At 46.6% G+C, this 22,767-nt stretch overlaps 1 protein-coding gene across 1 annotated transcript in view; it reads right to left on the bottom strand.

Annotated features, from left to right (window-relative positions):
• The window catches only part of LOC106848164 (rho GTPase-activating protein 20-like), an 84,251-nt gene that overhangs the window by 44,989 nt on the left and 16,495 nt on the right, over positions 1-22,767 (bottom strand). Inside the window, exons 9-20 of the mRNA XM_070491560.1 lie at positions 21,172-21,281; positions 19,607-19,796; positions 17,764-18,397; positions 15,425-16,866; positions 13,599-13,799; positions 11,358-11,479; positions 9,879-10,493; positions 9,350-9,453; positions 8,359-8,443; positions 5,383-5,455; positions 4,762-4,850; positions 1,808-1,969 (exon numbers count right to left, since the gene is read on the bottom strand). Coding sequence (XP_070347661.1) covers positions 16,718-16,866; positions 17,764-18,397; positions 19,607-19,796; positions 21,172-21,281 — 1,083 coding nt within the window. The 3' untranslated portion in view covers positions 1,808-1,969; positions 4,762-4,850; positions 5,383-5,455; ... (4 more) ...; positions 13,599-13,799; positions 15,425-16,717. The remainder of the gene's footprint in view (positions 1-1,807; positions 1,970-4,761; positions 4,851-5,382; positions 5,456-8,358; positions 8,444-9,349; positions 9,454-9,878; positions 10,494-11,357; positions 11,480-13,598; positions 13,800-15,424; positions 16,867-17,763; positions 18,398-19,606; positions 19,797-21,171; positions 21,282-22,767) is intronic.

Below are 22,767 nucleotides of genomic sequence, written 5' to 3'. Positions count from 1 at the left end.
AGGAAAATGGACAGGAAGCGGCTCAGGTTAATAGACCGACTTATAAAAATCAGATGCATCAAACGCCACAAGTGTCCACAGCTGCATAAATGGAGGAACAGCACACAGTCCATTGTGGAGGGAATATTACGCAGCCATGAAAAGGAAGGAGATTTGGACATGGGCTCCTTTTTCATGGCTGCATAATATTCCACTGCACAGATGGACCGTATTTTGCCCATTCGTTTTTGGTCTCATTTATTCCTCCTGCAAACAGCGGCTAGATCACCGTCCCAGGATGCAGGCATCTGTTTTTGTGCTTTCGGCACCGAGGATGGAGCGTCGGTTTTTGCACGGGGAAGGAGACAAGCAAATGTGGGGACCGACTGTGCCCTTTTGATGGTGGTTTTGAGGTTGGGAGGCAATGCTGTCTGGGAGTCGGTTTGTGATGGGTGATTTGGGTCAGTCAGGTCCTGCGCTTCTGAAGGACGGTGGTCGGACCTCAGAGGTGGAAGGAGGCAGTGCCCACCATGCCCTGTGACCTCCCCACCACCAGGCTCATCAAAGGGGGAAGCGGCCTCTGACTCAAGACCCGAGTCATCCTTTGAATCAGAGATCAGTTTTTTCTGAGGAAGAGTGGCCCTGAACTCACATCCATGCCCGTTTTCCTGCATTTTGTATGCAAGATGCTGCCTCACATGGTTTGATGAGCAGAAGAGGCAGGAGGGACCCTCCCTGGAGGACCCGACCCCATGACCCTTCACCCCAACCAGCTCCGGGTCCCTCGCAGAGCACCCCCAGCCCCTGCCTGCCTGGGCCAGTGTGCAAATGAGTGTCACCTGCTGCGTGGCCCGCGAGGCCCTTTGATGTGTGGCTGACACCGCGGGACGCTGCCCGGGAAACGACTCAGGAAACGGCAGCCGGCTTAATTGAGGTGAACATGAAAGCCACTGCTGTGTTAATTGGGGCCGCTTGGCCCCCAACCGAGTCAGGACTCACATCTTTCACGCAGCAAGCTGGGCGTTAATCACCCCCGGACACCGAGCGCTCGGCCGGGGAGCCCTGGGGGGGGCCGGGTGTCATCGGCCTGGATATAAAGGAATGGGGTGCTAGCCGAGGGCGTCTGCGTATCAGATGCCGGAGGGAAGATGGGGTTTAGGGGAATCGTTATTGGGGGGCAGTTGCCTCCGGTCCCCCCACCCAGGTCGTTGGCCTGCCCTGTCGGGGCTGCCTGGGCCGCTCGGGGGCTGGGAATCAGGCTGAGGGGTGGCCAAGTCTGCAAAACGGGATTGGATGGGTGAGGCAGAGTGCAGGTCTGGAGAGTTCCAGGTGAAGGGCCGTTCAGGGGCTTGAACCCCAGGGATCCGTCCTACCCCATCCTGGAGCCCAGAGTCTGAGGTCAAGGGTTGCAGGGCTGTGCTCCCTCTGGAGGCTCCATGGGAGGGTCCCTCCAGCCTCTTCCAGTGTCTGGGGCTCCAGGGACCCTGGGCTGGTGGCCGCCTCCCTCCCGTCTCTGCCTCCGTCCTCACGGGGCTGCTCCTCTGCATCTGTGTCTCCTCTTCTCATAAGGACCCCAGTCCCGTTGCATCAGGACCTCATTTCACCTCCTTAAAGAGCCATCTCCAAATCCTGACATGTGCCAAGGTCCTGTGGTCAGCGCTCCTGCCCTGTTCCAGCCTGCAGTGCCTGGTCCCCTGGGATGTGGAGGAGATGTCCTAGTTAGGTGTCTCAGGAGAGCTGATGAAAATTCATTTCAAGGGCATTGTGGTTTAGAGCGAGTCCCATGAGCAACAGACATTTTCAATATCTCATAGTAGCAATAACTTACTTTGGTTTACCACTTTCAAAGGGGAAATCTGCCTGTCTTTCTTCCTTTCCCCAGATATTCTCCAGCTTTGTAATGCAAACAATGGCTCCCCTGTTGTTCTTACTGAAGCGCGGGTTACAGTGGAAGGCGACATCATGCCCTCTCTTGAAATCTCAAGCAAGCCTGTTTTAAACCAAAGACCAGAGTTAGTAAAATGATTCAAGCTGTGCATTTGCATCAAGTGAAGAACATGCAATTTTCTAAAGAGCAAATCATTGTATAAATACCTGACAATTTTCTAAACAGAAATCACACTGACGGTACACTGGGCCAAGGACTGGATGTAACACAGAAGCATCTGACAGGAAGCAAGACAACGTGCTGAGTTTTTTGCCTCGTTGTCTTGGTCACATCATTCTAGTCAGCTGTCATTCCCTCTTTACCACCTCTACCCATGAAAGGTCTTCAAGGTTTTCTCACAGAGGTTTTCGGGCCACTTTGAGGGCACTTTATGCTTTACTTTGCAGAGAATAACGGTTACCTCCTTCCTGCCCTGCCAGCCTGCTTTTAATCCCTATTAATGGCAAATAAGAGCTTTCAAATACTCGGCTTCCTCATAGTTAACCAAAAGCCAAGTCCTGACACAGCAAGAGCTAGACAACATCGTTAAAGTTCAGTATTCCGATGCTAAGTTGTAAAGTCGTGACAATAAATGTGGTAAACATTCCATGATGTCAAGTGGAACTAATGAAAGTGCTGCTTGGCTTTTTTTTTTTCTTCTTCAAAGATTTTATTTTTTCCTTTTTCTCCCCAAAGCCCCCCAGTACATAGCTGTATACTCTTAGCCGTGGGTCCCTCTAGTTGTGGCATGTGGGACACTGCCCCAGCGTGGCTCGATGAGCAGTGCCATGTCCGCGCCCAGAACTCGCTCCAACGAAACACTGGGCCGCATGCAGCGGAGTGCGAGAACCTAACCCCTCGGCCACGGGGCCAACCCCACGAAAGTGCTGCTTGGCTTTTTGACCCCAGTTCCTGCACTTGGATGTCAAGGCAAACACAAGTCCTGGCTGTCGAATCACTAACTCTTTCCCTCAGTGTCTCAGCGAACCCCATAGAGCACTGACAGAATCAGCATGTGCTCTGGTTTTAAAGCAACGTCTGCACTCTAGACCTTTTAACAATGATTCTCTGTATGTTTTGATTCACCCAGTAATGAACACATACACCACACTGTGTCTTCCAATGATTAAATTCACAGGGAAAAGACCAAGATAGCCAATGGCAATAGAATTTGTATTTGACTGAAAATCCAATGCCTATATTTCCTCTGCAGTGAAAAGCAAGATACTGTCATCTCTACTGCCTTCAGTGTTCTTTTTTTCTTGTAATTCCTCACATAGAATTTGCAGGACCAAGCAATAATTTTTTCAGTTTAGACCACCTTAACCACTTCAACCAGAATTAGTTCTGAGTGGCCGCAGTGTCAGTCTGCATCTCTAGTGTTCCTGGAGCTAAAATTTCCAATGCAATAACCCTAAATAAAGCAAAGATATGTATATCAGTGTGGTCCTGCATGAGAGGGGTCATACAGGGAGGAGAGCAGATATTAACAAATCATGAGTGCTGTGTGCACAGGGTAAGGTGTGCTGGGTCCTACCTTATGTTGGGAGGAAAGATGGACGGGGACATAGGCAGAGGGTATATATGTTTTGTACTTTGCTGTGAGGCAAGCTTTATTGTGCAGGGAAGAACTGTGCCATCAGAAGCTGTACAGGCTGTGTGGAAGTAGCAGTTGGCTTAGGGTGGTGACCTTCATGCGGAACCAGAGGAAGCTGGCTGGAGGTTGGAGTGAGTGGGCCATTTGGATGTAAAATGATCAGATCAGAGCTGAGTCTATCTCCTGCTAACAGAGGAGGTGGCTCCCTTTGATTCACCAGGAAAAAGGTGACAGACACTCATGGAGTCTGTTTGCAAATTATTGAATAAACCTGTGTGCATAGCTTGACTTTGTGCCTTTTGTGTCCTGGTCATAAGACCCAGAAACACAGATGAATTAATGGCTGCAGTAGCTTTAGTGGCACCACTGACCTCAGGGATGGGCGTACTGGACAGCTTCAGGATATCCTTAGCCTTCTTGTTTTACACGTAGGTATAACCAGTGGTGATCACCAGGCCCAGGCATCCCAGGGCAGCCATGGATCAGCACGGATTTACCTGTTAGCTCCAATCTTACCCCATCCTAGCTCACCTCAGTCAAACCAGTTCCAATGGCAAAGGTTGATTTATTTTGAGGAAGTCTTGTAACTTGAGGGATCTGTTCAAATCTTCTAAGTATATAGAGTCTGCTCAGAAAACTGGGGTTCTCCATCCTGCCACTTGTCAGCTGTAGACCAGGCTAACACCATAGGAATCTGTGACCCTGCTGTTGCCCCCACTATGAAGATAGAAATGGCAGCTGAGCTCGCAAGGTCCGAGACTGCACTGTGACCTGCACAACTGCGGGGAGGTTTGTATGCACATCAGGACAGAGCGGCATCACTTTCAAGCGCTCAGACCAACTCGGAACAATGTCCAGTGGGGTCTTTTTGTTTTCACACCTTGTTTTTGATGGACATGTAGACATAATGTGCATGCTTGGTTTTTTACACAATGTATGGCTCAGAGGTGGAGAGACGGCCAGGCATCACATTACAAAAGCTCCACGTTTCCTTGAGCTCTAAGGCTTTCACTGCCAGGAAACACCAACAGAATGGGTTTCCTGCTCTTCCTCTTTGTCCTCAGAAAGTAGGACTCTGTTTTATTCTTGATTCTTCTGGTTTAAGATTCAGTGAGGGAAACGTTGTCCCCGTATTGGGAATACATATTGATTTATGGGATAATCCCGTACTGTGGTATAGCCAAGATTCTAAATGTGTAGTTTTAAAAATTCTAAACCAATCAGCAAATACGACAGACTTGCTAATCTTGCTGTTCACCTGTTTGCATTGCGCTTCACTGTGCCCAGAATTGTTATCAGCATGCAAGGTGTGACTCCTCCAGGCAAAGGCAGGTCACAAAGCACAGTCTAGGAATAAAAAAATATATATGTGGTAAATATTCCATTTGCACTTTTGGTATCCTCTTAATATGTTGCCTCTATGAATCATTACTGTGTTGTTTTGGTAGCAAATTTTCATTATGTAAAAAAAAATTTAATTTATGTTTTTATTTTTTATCATTTTAGTTGCAGTAACATTGGATTATAACATTATATAGCTTTCAGATGTACATCATGATATATTTCAAATTCTGTGTAGACTGCATCATGTTCAACACACAAAAATGAATTATAGTCCACCCCCTCACATGTGAACCTAATCACTCCTTTTGCCCTGCTCCAGCCCCGATTCCCCTCTGGGAACCACCAATCCAATCTCTGTTGCTAGGTATTTGTTTGTCGTTATTTTTATCTTCTGAGTGATTTCATACGGTATTTGACTTTCTCCCTCCGACTAATTTCACTCAGCATAATACCCTCAAGGACCACCCATGTTGTCACAAATGGCCGGATTTCATCATTTCTTATGGCTGAGTAGTATTCCATTGTGTATACATACCACATCTTCTTTATCCATTTGTCCCTTGATGGGCACCTAGGTTGCTTCCATGTCTTGGCTATTGTGTATAATGCTGCAATGAACATAGCAGTGCATGTATCTTTATGCCGTTGTGCTTTCAAGTTCTTTGGATAAATACCCAGCAGTGGGATAGTTGGATCATATGGTAGATCTATGCTTAATTTTTGCAAGAGGCAGAGGAAATTCCAGGCCTCAAATGCAAGGGAAATGCATGCATTTCCCACACCAAGGGCCCCCCAACCTGTGCAGGGCTGGCTGCATCCCCAGATCCCTCCCCACGTTCCCTGCTTCTGGAGGACTCTTCCCAGAGAATGGGGGCCATGAACAGCAGCCAAAGCCTGATCAAGTCAGCGGGGACTGAAGGACAGTCTGGCAGCAGAAAAGCCATGCTGGCTTCCAGGAGAGGGGCTGGGTGGGTGATGGGAGGAAGCCTGGTCTCTAGGGAAAGTTGCTTCTCTTCTCCAAAGCAGGTATGTGGAAAGTAAGATGCCTCACAGGTCAGGCCAGGGCCACATGGCACTGCTACCGCTCCGCACACTGTCACCACTGTGGCGGAGAGGGATGCTGGAGCTCATGCCGACAGAGACCCTGAGTGCCTGTGCACAAGGAAGGAGTGGAGGCACCAGGTTTTCTATGTCCCTGTGTGGCCAGGACAGCGGCACTGCTCAGGGATGTCAATGCTATAATGAAGTCTGTGCTATTTATCTGGCTACTCAGAAAGGGTTTTCAAAGCAAGAGGAAAGAGGAAATAGGGTAGGAAGGTAGGCCCGGGCCAAGCGGCCTCCATCACCTCCATGGAACCTCTCTGGAAGGGGTTTCATCGACAGCCTTTCTTTCTACTTCCTGGGCACAGAAACTGAGCAGGAACCAAATGAGAAGGAGGGTTCTGGCCTGGAATGGGGTGTAGCAGCTCCCCATTGGTTTGATCTGAAACTCCCAGGCCATGGAGACAGAGGCCAGGTATGGGGTCTTGGGTTCTTGCCTTTACGGGGGCCCCAAAGGCTTTAGACTTCCCCCTCAGCTTCCTCTGGTGCACTAGAAGGACTCCGGCATCAGGCTGAGGAAGGGAGGCTTTCTCAGAGATCAGCAGCTCTCCTCTGGAAAGGCCCCACCTCACCCCATGAGACTGACTCACAGCAGCGTGGCCCTGATGAAAGTTCACAGCTTCCAGAAACCAGCAGCCTCAAGGTGATGCTCTGAGGAGCAAGGGGCAAAGGAAAAGAGACTCTGCCTGGTTGGCTTCTGCTGGGGCTTGGGAGGGGTTGAGTGGAAGAGGCTGGGACCCCAGACTGCCCGGGCTCTAACAGACCCTCAGGGAAGTGGGGGCTCTTCCCACCCTGTGATCACGTGGCTCCTGCTACCAACAGAAAAGGTGAAGCTTGGCCAAGGCCAGCATTATTTGGGGGAGGGGACGTCACAGGGGAGGGAACGGCTAGGGAGCAGGAGCACCATCAAATTCCCTGGTCTGGGCCGAGCGTGTCTTCTGCACGTGTAGTTGCCTTATTTGGAGGCAGGAGGTCTGCTACGGCACTATTTCCAAGGTATTACTATGGAAATGCAGCTTAACCCTGAACTCTGTTATTCTGCCTGGGAGTTTTTTCTCTCAAACCAGCCAGCTTTGGGGGATTTGCATGTGTGTCTGCTGTTCCCCAGCAGGAAGCTGTTCAGTCTCCAGGAACAACTCCCATTTGATTTTGCCAGGGACACTACCTTCCAGAGGATGCTAGCCTAGGACTCCTTGGGGAGGGTAGACAGAGGGCAGACAATGACCATCAGCTGAGAGCAGGCCCAGAGCTGCACTCTACTAGTAGGAGGGTTTGTGCAGCAGCCCAGGGCAGGCAAATCCAGGGGAGACCCGGGGGGCGTAGAGGAGAAGGGGGACCCAGTTCCACCCAGGCTGATCTCTGCCACTCAGTGAAGGAGAGAGCACCAGGAAGGACTGCTGAACCCTGGGGGTAGCCATGTTCTGCTATGCCTGGACCTCTGCCAGGCTCTGGGCCTTGCAAGATGCCCAAGGGACCCCCAATCTCCACTCTGCTCGTTCTCAGGGTTACTGCGAGGCTCGATCAGGCAAGAACACTTGGTAACAGTGAAGCCTGAGCGCAGAGGAAAGGAATAACATTTACTGAGCACCCACACTGGGCCCAAGACCTCCTTTCAAGCTCACAAATAATCCTATAACCGGATCAAAACAAGCCCATTTTGCAAATCAGTTCACTGAGGCTCAGAACCTTTCCTGGTGCCCTGAGCCCCTGGACACTGGCTGGGGAAGAGAAGGAAGAGGAGAGGGGTCTTTGGGGAAGGACTGGACCTGGTGGGACCACCCCAGCCACCTCCCACTCTGGTCACATGGGAGTCAGAGCAGGGGCACAAAAATCAAGACCAGCACCAATTTTTTCCATTTATGGTCAAGGCCCCAGAGCAAGAGTGGGGTCCCCGAATTGCCCTTCACTTGGCTCCCCTTTCTCAGCCTGCTCTCTGCAAGAGCATCTCTGTGTAGAAAGTGGAACCGAGCTGAGTCCTTCCTTGGACTGTGGCGCACGAGGAGTGTGTGCAGCCAGCAACCCCTCCTGGCATGCTCTTTGCTTCCCAGCAGCTGGAAGGACAGCCAGGGGAAGAGACACACGCTCTGCTACTGCTTCTCAGCACCTGCCCCCTGGCTGGAAGCCTCCTGGGGCAGCCCCAGACCACACAAGCAGGCCACCCTATCCCTGTAGTGGGTCCTGCCCTGTGGCTTGAAGAGGAGCATGCAGATTGTAGCCCACAGACCACTGGAAGGATGGAGACAACATGCAGGGCTGGTGACCACCTCAGCCCTGACCTGAATCCTTCCCTCACCCCTGATTTTAGGCTGGGTCCTGAAGCCCTTGAATCTTCTGGGGTACTCTCGCTTTGCCCCAGCTCCTCATCTCTGAAACCACAAAGTGGACACCAACTGGCAAACCCACTGCCTACCTGTGGCGTGGGTGGCTCAACTTTCTGCTTCTTCTTCTGGTTCTGTTTGTTGGTCCTGGGATAGAACATGAGCATCTCCAGCCACCTGGGGAGAGAAGAGAGGACCGAATCAGACCCCTGCTCTCAGGAACTAGGACCATTTCTTTTTGGGTGGTCCAGGCACCAGGCTCAACACTTCCGGACTGGAGGCACCCACCCAGTGGCCAGGCCTTTGGACACCCAAGCAGGGCAGAGCACTGCCCAGATTAGAGCCTGCCACTGCTGGGGCAGGAAGTGCCAGCAGCACAGCCTAGGACAAGCACTGTGCCAGGGTGGAAATGTTCACTCTCTTGATTGTGCTGATGTTTTCAAAGGGGTATAAATTGTCAAAAGGTATCAAATTATGCATTTCAAATATGGACCCTTTATTATATGTCCAGTCCGTATTAATTAGAAGAGCTATAAATAAAACAAATAAGGTGTTGGCTTGACTTCTGGCTTCTGGTCCATGATGTTAGGAGCCTGGAAGTCTCCACTCCATCCCCAAACACTAAACAGCTGAACAAACTGAAAAGGCTCCAGCTGTTCTTAGGTTCATAAGAGCAGTGAGGTCATAGGGCAAATTGCCGCCCCCAGATTGGGGAGACTCACAGGTGAACGCAGAGAATCACAACTGAGCCCCCAAGGGGACCAGTGCTGGGGCAGGGAAGCCTAACCTGTAATGGACAATCTGCAGGAGGCCCAGTGTGGACAAGTGTGGACCCTCAGAGAGTTAAAACTCCAGGAGGACCTGGTCACAGGGGCCCAAACTTTTGTGAGTTTTGCCTCCAGCAGCTGGACCTGCTTCTTACAGTGAATGTCTGAGAAAAAAATATTGTGCTTCTCACAGAGGAAAGAAAAAATGAACAATTTTGAAATATGCTAGAGCATTCTGTTCTTAAAAAGTCTGCTCTAAGGAGAAACTATTTTACTAGAACCTGATGTGCTAAGGTTTGATCAGGGACACACCTACCTGTGGGGACTCCAGCCCACTTCAGCCATCCCGCCCTGCCTACGTGGAGGACGCAGAGCACACGTGACGTTCTCTAAGCACATGGATGTGATCTCTTCTGATGCCTCCGGGAAGGAATTGGGTCCAAAGTTACCAGAAATGAAAGGAGAACGAACATTTATTGAGTATCCACTAAACGTCAAGTAGTTTATTAAAATGTCACCCCGTCAGATCCTCTCAACGCTGCATTTATAAACACTGTACATCTTTTTCAGAGAATACATTTAGTGAGATATTAATTCTTTCAATGTCAAACAATTCTAGTTTTCATTTCTTCGAAATTATCTAATTTTGAAGTTTGATATTTCATGTACTACTCCTTCAGTTATATACTCTAAGCATTTTGTGATCACCAGAAATTGCCCAGTTTTTTTTTTTATTGTGGTAAGAACCCTTACCCTATGGTCGGCCCACTTAACCAAGTCATAAGCGCACACTGCAGTACCAGGAACTCTGGGCACAGGGCTGTGAGCAGCTCTCTAGAACTTACTCATCTTGCACGACTGAAACTTTGTGCCTGTCGGACAGCAGCTCCCTCTTTCCTCTTCCCCCAGCTCCTGGCAATCACCATTCTCCTCTGTTTCTGTGAGTTTGACATTTTTTTCTTCTTTTTTGGTTTGTGGGGGAATTTTTCCAGTTTTAATAGGGCATCACTGCCAAATAAACGTGTTATCTCTTTACAATGACATGATTTGATACATTGCAAAAGGATTCCCCTCATCAGGATAAATAACATATCCGTCACCACACAGGTTTCTCTTTTCTTCTCTTTCTTTTTCTTGCGAGCATATTTAAGTTCTCTCTTCGCAAATTTCAATGACACAATGCAGTGTTGTCAACTATAGTGAGTTGAACCGTTTCAGATAGCTCGCATAAGTGGAATCACACAATATTTGTCCTTCTGTGACTGGCTTATTTCACTCAGCACAATCCAGCGATCCCACTTTGGGGTATATATCCACCAGAATTGACATCAGAATCTCAAAGAGACATCTGCATTCTTGTGTTGACTGCAGCCTTGTTCACAAGAGCCAAGATATGGAAACAGCTTAGTGTCCATCGACAGATGAATAGATAAAGATAATGCCAAGAAATATTACTCAGCCTGAAAAGAGAAGGGTATTTTGCATATGCAACAACATAAAGACATTTATTTGACAAGAGACTGCAGACTTCTGTTTGGGCCAAATGGAGTGAGCCCCATGCAGCCTCTCTCTCTCAGATGACAAATGAAACTCTGGCCAGAGAACAAATAATTGCCATCTGATTTTCTAAATTCACCAAGTGAACAATTCCCAGTAACTTGAATCCTGATACTGACCAGGTCTGAGACAGGTTCTGTTGGGGTTTTTACATAAAACAATATTTATATATTACAAATGCTTTAAAAATATACGCAAAATAAATTTGAAAATATGCACCAAAATACGGGCAGAGCTTAATAAATGGTTATAAGGCAGTCCCCCTATTGACCACCACCAAGGTCATTCCCATCCTCTGTGACATTTGTTCAGTCTTAGTTGTACAGGAGACTGCAAATTAGAACTTCCTGTGTCCCTATGTTACTGTCTGTCTAGGCATTTCATTGTGTGGAGTTCGTCAATGTCTCTGGAATGAATCATGAGAAGAATATTATTTATCGTATTATGTAAAGAATGACACTGAAATGAGTCTGACCTAGTTGGTGTGAACATTATGCAGAATTTTAAACGCCCTTTTCCCTCAGCAGTGCTATCTGGGGCAGAAGGAACGGGCAGAGCAGCTGAGGGGATTTGGAATTAGAGAGGAGCAGGAGGAAGACAAAACTTCTCCAGTAATCTTTGCAATTTAACCACCACATTGGCATTCTCACAGCGTGAAATCAAATATGATTTTATGTTCATTCCAGGATTGCTAGCACATCGTTTCATAAAATGTGCAGGGTTATTGTTTCCTTTCCCGTCATCTGTATTTGAGAGCCCCAACTCACCTCAGACAAAGGTCCATACTGAATTATTCTGTGTCTTCTATTAAACAAAGGATTCTTTGATACAGTGCAGAAAAATATGTACTTTGATGAGCACGAAATTTGAAGAGAAGGAGCATCTAAAACTTAAGAGGAAAAGGAAGAATTAGAAAAAATAATTGAATTATCTGAAAAACACAAATAATATCAGCTTTCATAAGTCACTGTAAAATATAGAAATAAATGACTAATGACATACTACTTATAAATAGCTACTAAAATTAGGACATTTTTAGAGCTAACGCATTTATTATATATTCCATCACGAATAAGTTGGGAGGCCATAGTAATGAGCCAGGACCCCCGACCTCTGCAGGGAGCCCTCACCCAACCCCAGAAACTGTCTCAGACACTCTCAAGGCATCATGGGTCAGAATCATTCCTTCCTATAGGGAAGGTGTGGAGCCAGTGGTGAATGGAGGGATTGGGAAGCTGGATATGGGAGAAGAACCCGGGGCTCAGGGGCCCTTCACAGAGCAGGAAAGTGCAGGGAGGAGCTCCCCCTGGTGGCTGTTGGGTGATGCTGCTTGACCCAGGTCAGAGCTTTCCCTGGGCTGTGCTGTTTACGTCTGAAGGACCACGCTGATGCACACTGCCCACCATGGGCTAGAGGATCAATGAGTCCCATTTCAGTGGGTCCAGTAACTTCATTTTCCTCTCCCGCAGTGTGTCAAGTCTCCACCGCTAGAAGCTCACAAGCTCTGTCTGCGCTTGGGGCGTCTGGCATGTGGCTCAGTGCGTCTTCATATCTGCTGTCCCCCAATTCTGTGTTCACCATCGCCCAGAGATTTCAGTCATCTAGTCTCAGCCCAGATGCCCCCTGGGGTCAAGGTGAATGTTTCTGCATATAACACGGATGGTACTTGCACCTATGCTCTGCTCAAGTGATACCGTTCCTGATGGTTTGGGTTTCATTATTTTCCTAGAATCGGAAAATGAAATTGCCCTACATCCTCTCTTCTTTTTCTCTCTCTCTATATGTAACATATAATATACAACATATATAAGATGCAACATGTAACACATAATATGTAATATGTAGCATTTCATACATTATAATGCATTTTACATACGAAGTTCTCTCCATATAATACATTACATATATTTATGTTTTTATATGTAATTTTATAATACGCATATTAGTTTAAAATAAATATAAATTCCTTACTTTATATGACTGTTTGATGTAGCTAATATATTTTTAATCAAGTTCTGTAGTTTTACTCAGTGTGAGGGCCGATAGAACAGGAACGTTACTACAATGGAACCTCCTCCCTATGTTAGGGCTCTTCTCCCATTGCTGTACTAAAAACTCTCATAGCCTGTGACTGTAAGGTACTGGGCCCTAATCAAGATTTTTTTAAGAGCTCCATGGAATTATTGAGTGTTAGGTGTCTAGGATCTGAATCCAAAAGAACAGATGTTTATCCAGCACTTTCCCAACCAAGGAACCACAGGGAAGAGCAGGAGACGTTGTGGATTGACCTGAGGGAGGTGAGCACTGAATGAGACGGCATTGAATGTGGAGATCACTGTGGGTGGTATTGATGGATACCTGTGCAGTATTGTCATCCAGTCCGTGAACATGGCTGCCCTTTCACTTATTTAAATTCGTTTTTTTCAGTAATGTTTGTAGTTTTCAGTTTACAGCCTTTTCTATTTTATTATTTTTGATGCTTTTGGAAATGGAACTGCTTTCCTAATATCCTCTTCATCTTGTTCTTTGTTGTTAATTAGAAAACCAACTGATTTTTGTAGAGTATTACTACCCTTAAGTCCCGTAGGAGAGACCAGATAGAACCCATTAGGGTTATGATAGGAGTCGGTTTTCCTATCTTGAAACAGTAGGATAACAAGTATTGAGGCAGGTGGGAATATGAAAATGAAGCACTGCCATCCATGAGCAGTACAATGAGTAACCCTGGATCCACCTCTAAAGGCATTGAGGAAAAGTAGGGATTTTCCTGAAGGTTTAGTGGAGGCCAGAGAATAGCTATCACAAAGTACACCTGAGAGCAAAGCTTCTTCAAAATCCCCTTCGAGTAGCTCTGTCTTCCTAGATTTCCATTCCTTTTGGCAGCTGCCCCAACTCTCTCTTCTCCCTCTCTGCTCGTTTTCCCCAGTCAAGCTCATTTCTCTCTGCATCTTTCTTCTCCAAACCCCCTCAGCTTGCATATCCACCCAGTGATAAATACCAAGCCCCACCTTGTGGTCATCCACTCCTCTGCAGCTTCTCAAGGTTGCCCCAGGACTCTGAAGCACCAGCATTCTTTCCATCTAGCATCACTTTGGAACGTGGTTAGTGACATAACTCATCGGTGAACAACATGGGCTCTAAATTCTGACTTCATCTTCACAAACCGGGTGACCTCAAACGATATCCTTCCTCTGGAGCTGTTTTCCAATCTATAAAATAAGGGTAATATAAGTACGTGGCCAGCATGATTGCCGTGAGTATTAAATGCGATGATGCCTGCAAAATACCGGTCTGTAGTGACTGTGCAGTAACTGTTAGCCATCAGTACTATTATTCATCTGCTGGAAAATTCTATGAGGTCAGTAGGGCAGTGGTTCCTGTTTTGATATGAACAAAGCAAGGACCCCAGTGGTGAATTGATTTGCTCAAGGTTGTACAAGACAGGCAGCCAAGCCAGAGGTCAAATCCCATCCCTTGAGTCGAGAGCCTTTGGATTTCTGCCCAATTTCTTGAGGTCAAGACCTGACAAGCAAGTGCTGGTGAATGGGGTCCCCCACAGCTTGGATGCTGTTTAAGAATTCTGAGGAGAGGCGATACCCCTTCCTGGCTTCAGTTTTCAGTGCCAACATTAAATTATGATGATGTATGACATGAGATTGTGTCCCCTGCTGGCCCCTGAAAGTTGCATTTCTTCTGAGGGCGACTACAGAGGATCCATTTTGCTGTTCTCAGTAGGTCTGGAGTGACCTACTCTAGTCCCTCTGCTTGGGACACAAAGCTCATTGCCCTCATGAGCCATTTCTCACAGCAGCCACTCAGGGACTTCCTACATACTTCTAGTTTGCCTGGATGGTGCCCTCCATTGGGGTGTCATCACTTCATTAAAATACAGAATTAAAGTTTGTCACTGGACACCCAGCCAGCTGTCAGGATCCCCCCCTCCTCCTGCCAATGTCACACACTTGGTACTTCCCAGTATAGTGTGGTGTTTAGGGAATTCTGGAGTCAGACAGATATGAGTTCAAGGTCTAGGTGTGACACTAAATGTGGACTTGGTTCAATTTTTCAGCCTCTCTGAATCTCCATTTCTTCATCAGTAAAATGGGTATTTGGATAATGAAAAGCAGGCAGTTAATACTTCCTCGGACTCTGGCAGTTCATGAGACTGTGTCAGTGAGCTATGACTACACTAATGTCACATAACAGATAACCATAAACCTTAGGGGCACATGACAATCAGCAATCCACAGAAGAACAAATGTAAGTAGCCAACCCAAATGTGGACAGACTTCCCTGCATTAGTAAACAAAGCATCTCCAATTAAAGAAAACCCAAGATACCATTTTTCATCTATACTTAATGGGAACTCTTTAAAAGATAGACTTTACTTTTTAGAACAGTTTTGAGATTGATAGAAAATTTAAGAAAGACAGCACAGAGAGTTCCCATACACCTCTGTTCTGATTTGCTATTACTAGCATCTTACCTCAATCGGGGATATTGGTTACAACAGATGAAATTATACAGGTTCATTGTTATTAACTAGATGTATGACTGTTGATGTTGACCTTGATCGCCTGGCTAAGGTAGTGCTTGTCCGTTTTCTCCACTGCAAAGTTACTGCCCCCTCTTTCCATACTGTGCACTTTAGGAAGGAATTCCATGCACAGGTCTCTCCCTGGTTGATGCCCCCTCAGCTCTCAGGATCAGGGCAGAAAAAGGAAGATGTGCACAGCTGACTCTCTCCCAGTTCAGGCCTCATCCTGATGCAGTACCACGTGACCTATATAGTGAGGGGTATGTCTTCAATAGCAAATATTTACTGAATACCTACCTGGTGTTGAGTCTGGTGGTTGGCAGTGGAATGCCAGGCTGTGCTAGACAGCCTCATCCCTGCTCAGGGAGCTTGCCCTGAAGTAGGAACATTAGGGTGGGAGGCATACTTGGGGCCATCCTTCCCCAACTTCACCACTGGAGACAGGGAGGCCAGAGAGGACACTGCTGCACTCATGGGTCTGTGATGGGATGAGCGTTGGTGGGATGATAGGAGAGCAGGGAATCAGAGGCAACACGAGAGCTGAGGGCACCTGGGAATGACGTGAAGAGTCCTCGGGTTTAGGCGAAGATGTAGAAAAGTCCATGAAACGATATAAACAGAGGAAGATGGAGATAAACAACATGACCTGGGAGAAGTGAACTACCAGGGAAATGAGATTAGAATTCAGGAATTACGAGACCCTGGCAGGGCAAGTGCCTTAGGAATCCCAGAAGATGTGCTTTGGTTTGTCAGGTGGAGGGGCTTGGTCATCGGTTGAATGTGATCTACTGAGGCTGCTGGAAAGGAAGACAGGGAGAGGCCACATGTCAGCAGGGTGAGAAGTGAAGGGTGGGTGAGAGAGTTGACAGAGGGAGGACAGATTCCCCTCCAGGAAACCTTGCATGGGAAGTGTAAGATGGAGGAGTCCAAATCTGGATGTCCTTCACTGTGTGTCATAAAAATAGAATAATGTTAATTTGTAGATTTTTGTCACAGGAGAAGATAAATTCAAAGCTTATAGATTGATTACCCTTTAAAACATTAACTGTTTATGTCCAACAAAGGAAATTTGCTTCTTTGGCCCCAGCTTGGTCCCATAAAAGTACTATACTCAAAAACATTCTTTACCACCTTACTGGTCTCCTCAGTAAGATGAGTTGAATAACATTTGGACTCAAGTTTAGACTCTAGTGTGTGAGATTCATGTGTTTAACTTTGTGAAAATTGGTCTCTGACACGTTGGGAGCTTATTTCCTGAGATGTCTGAGAGGATCCTTCCATCTAATCTACTGACCCTGTGGTGACTGAGGACTGGAATCTTCAAGCTCAGGAATTACTGTTCTTGAGTCCTGAGGTGATTCCCAGGAGCTACGAAAACTTTCCTTTTCTGACCCTGTATTTTTCTAGAAATTCACCACCCCCACACAATTTTTTGTTACAAGGGGCTGAAAATGATTTCAGGGGCATTAGCTGACTGGTGTCTACGTGATGAGAACATAACGGAGGTAGTAGAATTTTGGAGAAAGCGTTCTTGGTGGGATATTACAGGAAGGAAAGGAAAGGAAAGGGTCGAGTATGATTATGGAGACTCTAATCTTCAGTGACTGAAAGCATTGCAGACAGGGAGCTGGGTGGACCCACGCCACGTGGGGCCTCGGCATCATTCTGCAGTTGTGCCTTTATGTAAGTCACTATCACTCTCACTGGCTTGGATTCAACAGGTTGCTTGGTTGACACTCCTGAAATGAAAAACCAACGATTGTCTTAGTATAAGCATATTCTCAGATACTAGACTCATCTCATTGCGATGAAATGGATTTTCCTAAAGACTTCCTCAGAGCATTGAGGTAAATGTCTGAAACCAAGAAATGTCAAAAATAGGAAGGGGCTCATGATACAGGCCCCCAGGTTCTGAATCTAAACTCTACCTTCTAGAATGGACTCCTGCCCGTTAGCTGTGATTAGCGAGGCGCCAATAATACCAGCTCTAGCATCAGGGGCACTTCTACTAGCCTTCTTAAATACTTTTTCACAAATTTATTTTACATCCATTATCTTACTTAATCTTTACACCACTCCTAAGATTTAAACATTATTACCCCCTACAGTTTAGAGATGAAGAAACTGAAAACAAGCTAGAATAATTGGCCAAAGATCAAACAGCCAGGAAATGGTAGCACAGGAGTCTGCAGTACTCTGAAAGGTTGTCTGACATCAAGTCAGCTCCTTTTTTTCTCAATGATGCTGCTCCTCTTAATCTGTTTCAAAGAGCACTGGAATTCCTCGGTGCTTCAGGGACCACTGAGCAGCAGCGCCTCGGGGCCCTCACTCTGGTTTCAACAAGAGGACATCTATTATACACATAATAGATTTGAAGTTTTGTTTGAAAAATTTCCCAGACACTCTATTATCCCATGATGTCTCCTAAAGCTGTTACGAGCTGCACCAGCAACTTCTTGAAGTCAGAGACCTTGACTTCTTTCTTTGGTCTCACAACAGTGTGCAACCCTGCCTGACCTGTGAGCCAGCCTGTGGAAGGAGGAGCAGATGGGAATCACTGCCCTTGGGATGTGCTCTGGGATCCCCCATCTAGGTATCTCCCATGACCCCTGGCGGCCTCGCTGCCTGTTTCTCACCGAAGTCAGTCGAAGGAGCTGCAGCCTTCTTGCTGCCATCACAATGCATGGAGCTCTCCCCCAGGAGGGAAGCAACGTCTTCTCCGAAGTCAGTCGAAGGATCTGCAGCCTTCTCGCTGCCATCACAATGCATGGAGCTCTCCCCCAGGAGGGAAGCAACGTCTTCTCCGAGGTCAGTCGAAGGATCTGCAGCCTTCTCGCTGCCATCACAATGCATGGAGCTCTCCCCCAGGAGGGAAGCAATGTCTTCTCCGAGGTCAGTCGAAGGATCTGCAGCCTTCTCGCTGCCATCACAATGCATGGAGCTCTCCCCCAGGAGGGAAGCAATGTCTTCTCCGAAGTCAGTTGAAGGATCTGCAGCCTTCTCGCTGCCATCACAATGCATGGAGCTCTCCCCCAGGAGGGAAGCAATGTCTTCTCCGAAGTCAGTTGAAGGATCTGCAGCCTTCTCGCTGCCATCACAATGCATGGAGCTCTCCCCCAGGAGGGAAGCAATGTCTTCTCCGAAGTCAGTCGAAGGATCTGCAGCCTTCTCGCTGCCATCACAATGCATGGAGCTCTCCCCCAGGAGGGAAGCAACGTCTTCTCCAAAGATCTGGAGGCAATTCTCAATCAAAAATTGCACAAGAGAAATCTGCAACACAAAAGGGTAAAAACGGGGTGTTCTTTTCAATATGGCATAGTTATAAATCACATTTCATACATGAATCTTGGCTCTAACAAAAATTTTGGAAGAATACTAAGAAAAATTCAGAGAACCAGTTTTCTCTAAGAAGGAACTGTGATACTTTCGTGAGTACTTTGGGCACAGGTTTTAAAATACTTTTCATCAGTGGACTAAAGGCATAATTTGTGGTCTAGTTTAAAAGCTAACATTTTTATATCAATGGTTACATCTTGAAAACAAAGGCAATTTTCAAATGTAACCCACATAGGATGTTTGGGGGAAGATGTATAGTCTCTTATGAAATTTTATCTATTCATTTTCATTAAACATTTTTTCCAGTTTTGTTGAGATATAATAGACATATCGCATCTTAGGAAAATTTATAAAGCACCCAATAGACATGGATACGTGAAATTCATTTGTAAGTTTAGGTGCTGCTTAAACTTGGGCAGCAGAGATTTCTGTGGGTTTTTGTGAGGGAAGAAAGCAGCTGGAGAGACACCATTCAGTTTGTCTGGCTGCAGCCCCTCCTCTTGCATTGCCTGCCTCACCCTTACTTTCTGGGAAACTCTCTTGGGAAACAGCTATGATCTTATTGGGCATGTTGTAGCTCTGATAGGATATTCTGGAATCTTTTACTAGTTTCCTCACCCTATAGCAGAGGCAAAATAGTAGCCAAGTATTTTTCTGAATGAGCCACAGCTGGCAGAGGAAGGCCAAAGTGTGTGGAGCCATGGGTGCTCATATTGCCCAAGCTGCCTAGGATGTGCCAGTAATGACCTGAGGAGCTGGGTGTTGTCGCCATCGTGTGATGAAGAAACCATGGCTTGGAAACTTTGCCCAGGGTTACACATCCCTCAGTGATTAGGTTGAGAGTTGAAACTTGGCTTGTCACACTCCAAAGCCCAGGTTCTTTTCTGTCATATCTGGCCACTTCTCTCTCTGCTGTTCAGTAGGTCCAGAGTTTAGTCTCATGGACAGGAAGGGAGGAGAGACTCAACTGCTCACAGTTCCCCCTTAACAACCCTCCTTCCCATCCCCACAGAGGAGGATAAATGACTCTGCCACTCAACGGATACACTTTCAAAAACTGGTCTGTCAGAGTTAACACCGTCCATTTTGGGTTCCAAGTGGGGACTCTGACCCCTAGGGCACGCAAATGAGAGCTTTCATTACCTTTCTTGTGATGTCACTTTCTAATTCTGCGCTGCAGGCATTGGGCAAACAAAGAATGCTTGGGGCTATGCAGGTGGCTAAGTTGTAAGCTGTCATCTGATTGACGGACGAATGCTGCTGAATGTTGTGCAGCACTCCAAAAAGATAGCGCAGGAGCTCTGCATTGGCTCTGGGCAGCTCATCCAAAAGCCTAAAGACACAAAAATGGACCTTTAAAGACAGCACGTCATTTTGCTCAGGAAGTTGGAAATACAGAGAAAGGGAGCAGAGGACTTCTTTGTAGAGCAGGCACAAAGCCCAGTGAACATGCACGAGAATGCAGAAATGGCCCTCCCAAACATGCTGCCTGAAACATTTCCCTGAAACGCCTAGAACGTGTTCTCATTCGGGCACATCTTATTAACATCGAATTTAATCTAAATATATTTTAAAACTCTGAAACATTGCAGAAACTCTTCAATTAAAGTTCACAAAAGCTCATTGATTAAATTAAACAGCGATGAAATTTCAAAGGCTCCCTTTGTTTTGAAGGTAGCAATATAGGAACACTGTCTCAGGGTAAGAGCCCAGCAAAGTTCCAGGCAAAAATGTTTCATTGAGTTCAGTTCCTGAACCAGATAAGAACTTCTCTGGCTAGTTAAGTGTTTGACAAAGGTAAGACCATATCCCTGGCAGATTGGTCCTTTAGCATCTCTCTTGGACCAAAGGATTTCATCTGCTCTCAGTTTCATATTGTCAAATAAAAATGGCAAGTAATAGGATATATTGGAATATATGAGGAAGCCATTTTGGTGTAAACCTAATTCGGGCCTGACCTTGTCTTTCCAAAAGGGCCTGACCGAGGCCATTGAGCATGCATTGTATATCTGCTTTAGAGATTCCCTATGGCAAGAGCAAAAGGCCCTTGAGATAAAGGTGCAACTTCCCTCCCCCTGCCAACGTTGGTGTCTCCTTAAGGATTAAGCATCTTTCCTTAGGCTAGAAACTGATTACTGCGCTCACCTGTGACCGCCCAGCTTGAGACAATAGACTTGCCTCCTGCTGCGCCCTTGGAGATAGCAGACCCACTACCTGCTGTGTCCATCAAGTGCTGTGCCGACAGGGCACTCTTGTGGCTATTGTGGGAGGGACATTTCAATCATGTGAAACACCCTCTTTGAGGGTATATAACCACCCTATGTACCCCCACTTCTTTGGAGTGCTCTGTTCCTTTGTGGAAAGACCTCCCGGGTTATAATCCTAAAATTTAAGCTCAGAATAAACTCACCCAAATTTTCATTTATTGATTGGTTATGGATTATTTTCGTCGACAACATATTCAGAAGGTATAAAATGGTCAAGGATTCCTTATTAACAAGACTAGGAGAAGAACGAGAACTCAATAAGAGCAGTAAGGCATGCCACTATTTTTGAACTGGCCTCCGTGGGAGTGGTCAAATCAAACTCTTTGGCATTGGTCATTATTTTAGTGGACAAAGCTGTAAAGTATAAGCTAATATTTTCCTAAGAGTATGTTGATTGTACTTTGGAGGTGTGCCCCAGTAGAGTAATCATGGCATCGTTACCTCTGAGTGGCAGCGATTTTCTCCTCCTCGTTCTCTCCATCAGTTATACTGACCCATTTAGCATAGAGGTCAGATGTAAAGACGCTCCCTGGGATGTTTCGAAGAAAATCCTTACACACATCAAAAGAAGAGTATTATTCTTATGGCAAATACATATTGGACAAATTACAGGGAAAACATGGAGTTGAAAAGTTGAGTTTCTGTCCCCACTTCCTTCTCAGGCTCCCCACACTGTGACCAATGCAGCGCTCAGCTCCACCTCTCCACTGACCTGCACACCCTGAAGTGGGTGCTTGGACTTCTAAAACTTAGAAGCATCAAAGCAGAGTGGGCCACAGTGGGAGCGAAGAGAAAGCCCCCTTCTATCACCTGGAACTTCCTCTTGGTGTCCATTTTAGTAAACTAGTAGAAACTGACAAGGTCCGGTGAGACGTCATCCTCAATCCTGCTAGTTTCTTGAGAAGAAATACCCATCCCCGTTTGAGACACAGTGCTTGCTCTTAACTCAAGCAAGAGAAGTTCTGAAACAAACCAAACGCGCACACCCTTGTGCTCTCGCACACATATTAAGAGAGAACTGAGCCTTCTGACTTGAGGTATGTGTGCTCCTTGGGAGAACACTGCGTCACAATAGCCTCATTCATCCTGGTTTTAACTGTATGAACGTTTGATCCTGCAGACTGGGAAGCAGCAGACATTGGAAATATATTAAAATCCCCATTGGGTAACAATGTGTTACCCCTTACAGTCTGTGAGTGGGACATACAGATCCTTCCAAAAGAAGAAACTTACTAAAAACTTAGATACATCGCAACTTCAGGCCTCTGAGTATCAGGGCTACAGACGCACAAATGTCCACTTCCTAAGTGGAGGCCTGGAACATCTGTCACTTTAGAGGGCTGAGGAACAAGTTTAACATCGTAGAATTGGGCCTATTAAAATTTACAAAGCTTTAATGTTTGTGCAAGACTGAGGGGAAGTTGTCACATTGTCTTGCTAGCTTCCAAGCACACCTAGCTTCCATTGTTCTCACTCAGCAGCACATGCCTTCTCTTAGTGGTGGCTTGCTCGAGAAGTGCCTCAGGGCAACAATCCTAATGAGAATCTAATGATGGTTCACTCATGCTAATCCCTATTGAGCTGCTGTTAGTACCAGGCACTATTGTGAGCACTGGGGACAGAGCAGAGAAGCCAACGGACAGAGTCCCAGTCCTCTCACTTTGACTATGTTGATTGGTGTGTGGTACCCATGGTATTGTAGCTAGCCATGGTAGTTAGTGCTTTTCACCGTGTTTCCTATGGAGTGCTTCCAATATATTTGGAGAGAGGAAGCAGTCCAACTCTGGCCGGCTCTTTGAGTCTGGGAGCATGCAGGAGGGCCCTTGCCTCATGCGTACCACACTACATGCACTCGGAGCATGTGTCTCCTCTCTGTTTCCTGAACCCTGTTCTGTGGGAGCCCATTGGTGAGGCTGAGTGTGGTGAAGCCAGAACATGACCCGAGCAGAATATGCCAAGGGTATTCACTGCTGGACCTCTGTTTTTAGACAGCTCAATGGCAAACTCAATGTGGTCCTGATGATGTACTCATTTCTG

This window comes from Equus asinus, chromosome 20, assembly GCF_041296235.1.
Source record: "Equus asinus isolate D_3611 breed Donkey chromosome 20, EquAss-T2T_v2, whole genome shotgun sequence".
Classification (NCBI taxonomy): Eukaryota; Metazoa; Chordata; class Mammalia; order Perissodactyla; family Equidae; genus Equus; species Equus asinus.
The sequence above is the reverse complement of the archived record's forward strand: the minus strand, read 5'-3'. Positions and strand labels throughout refer to the sequence as shown.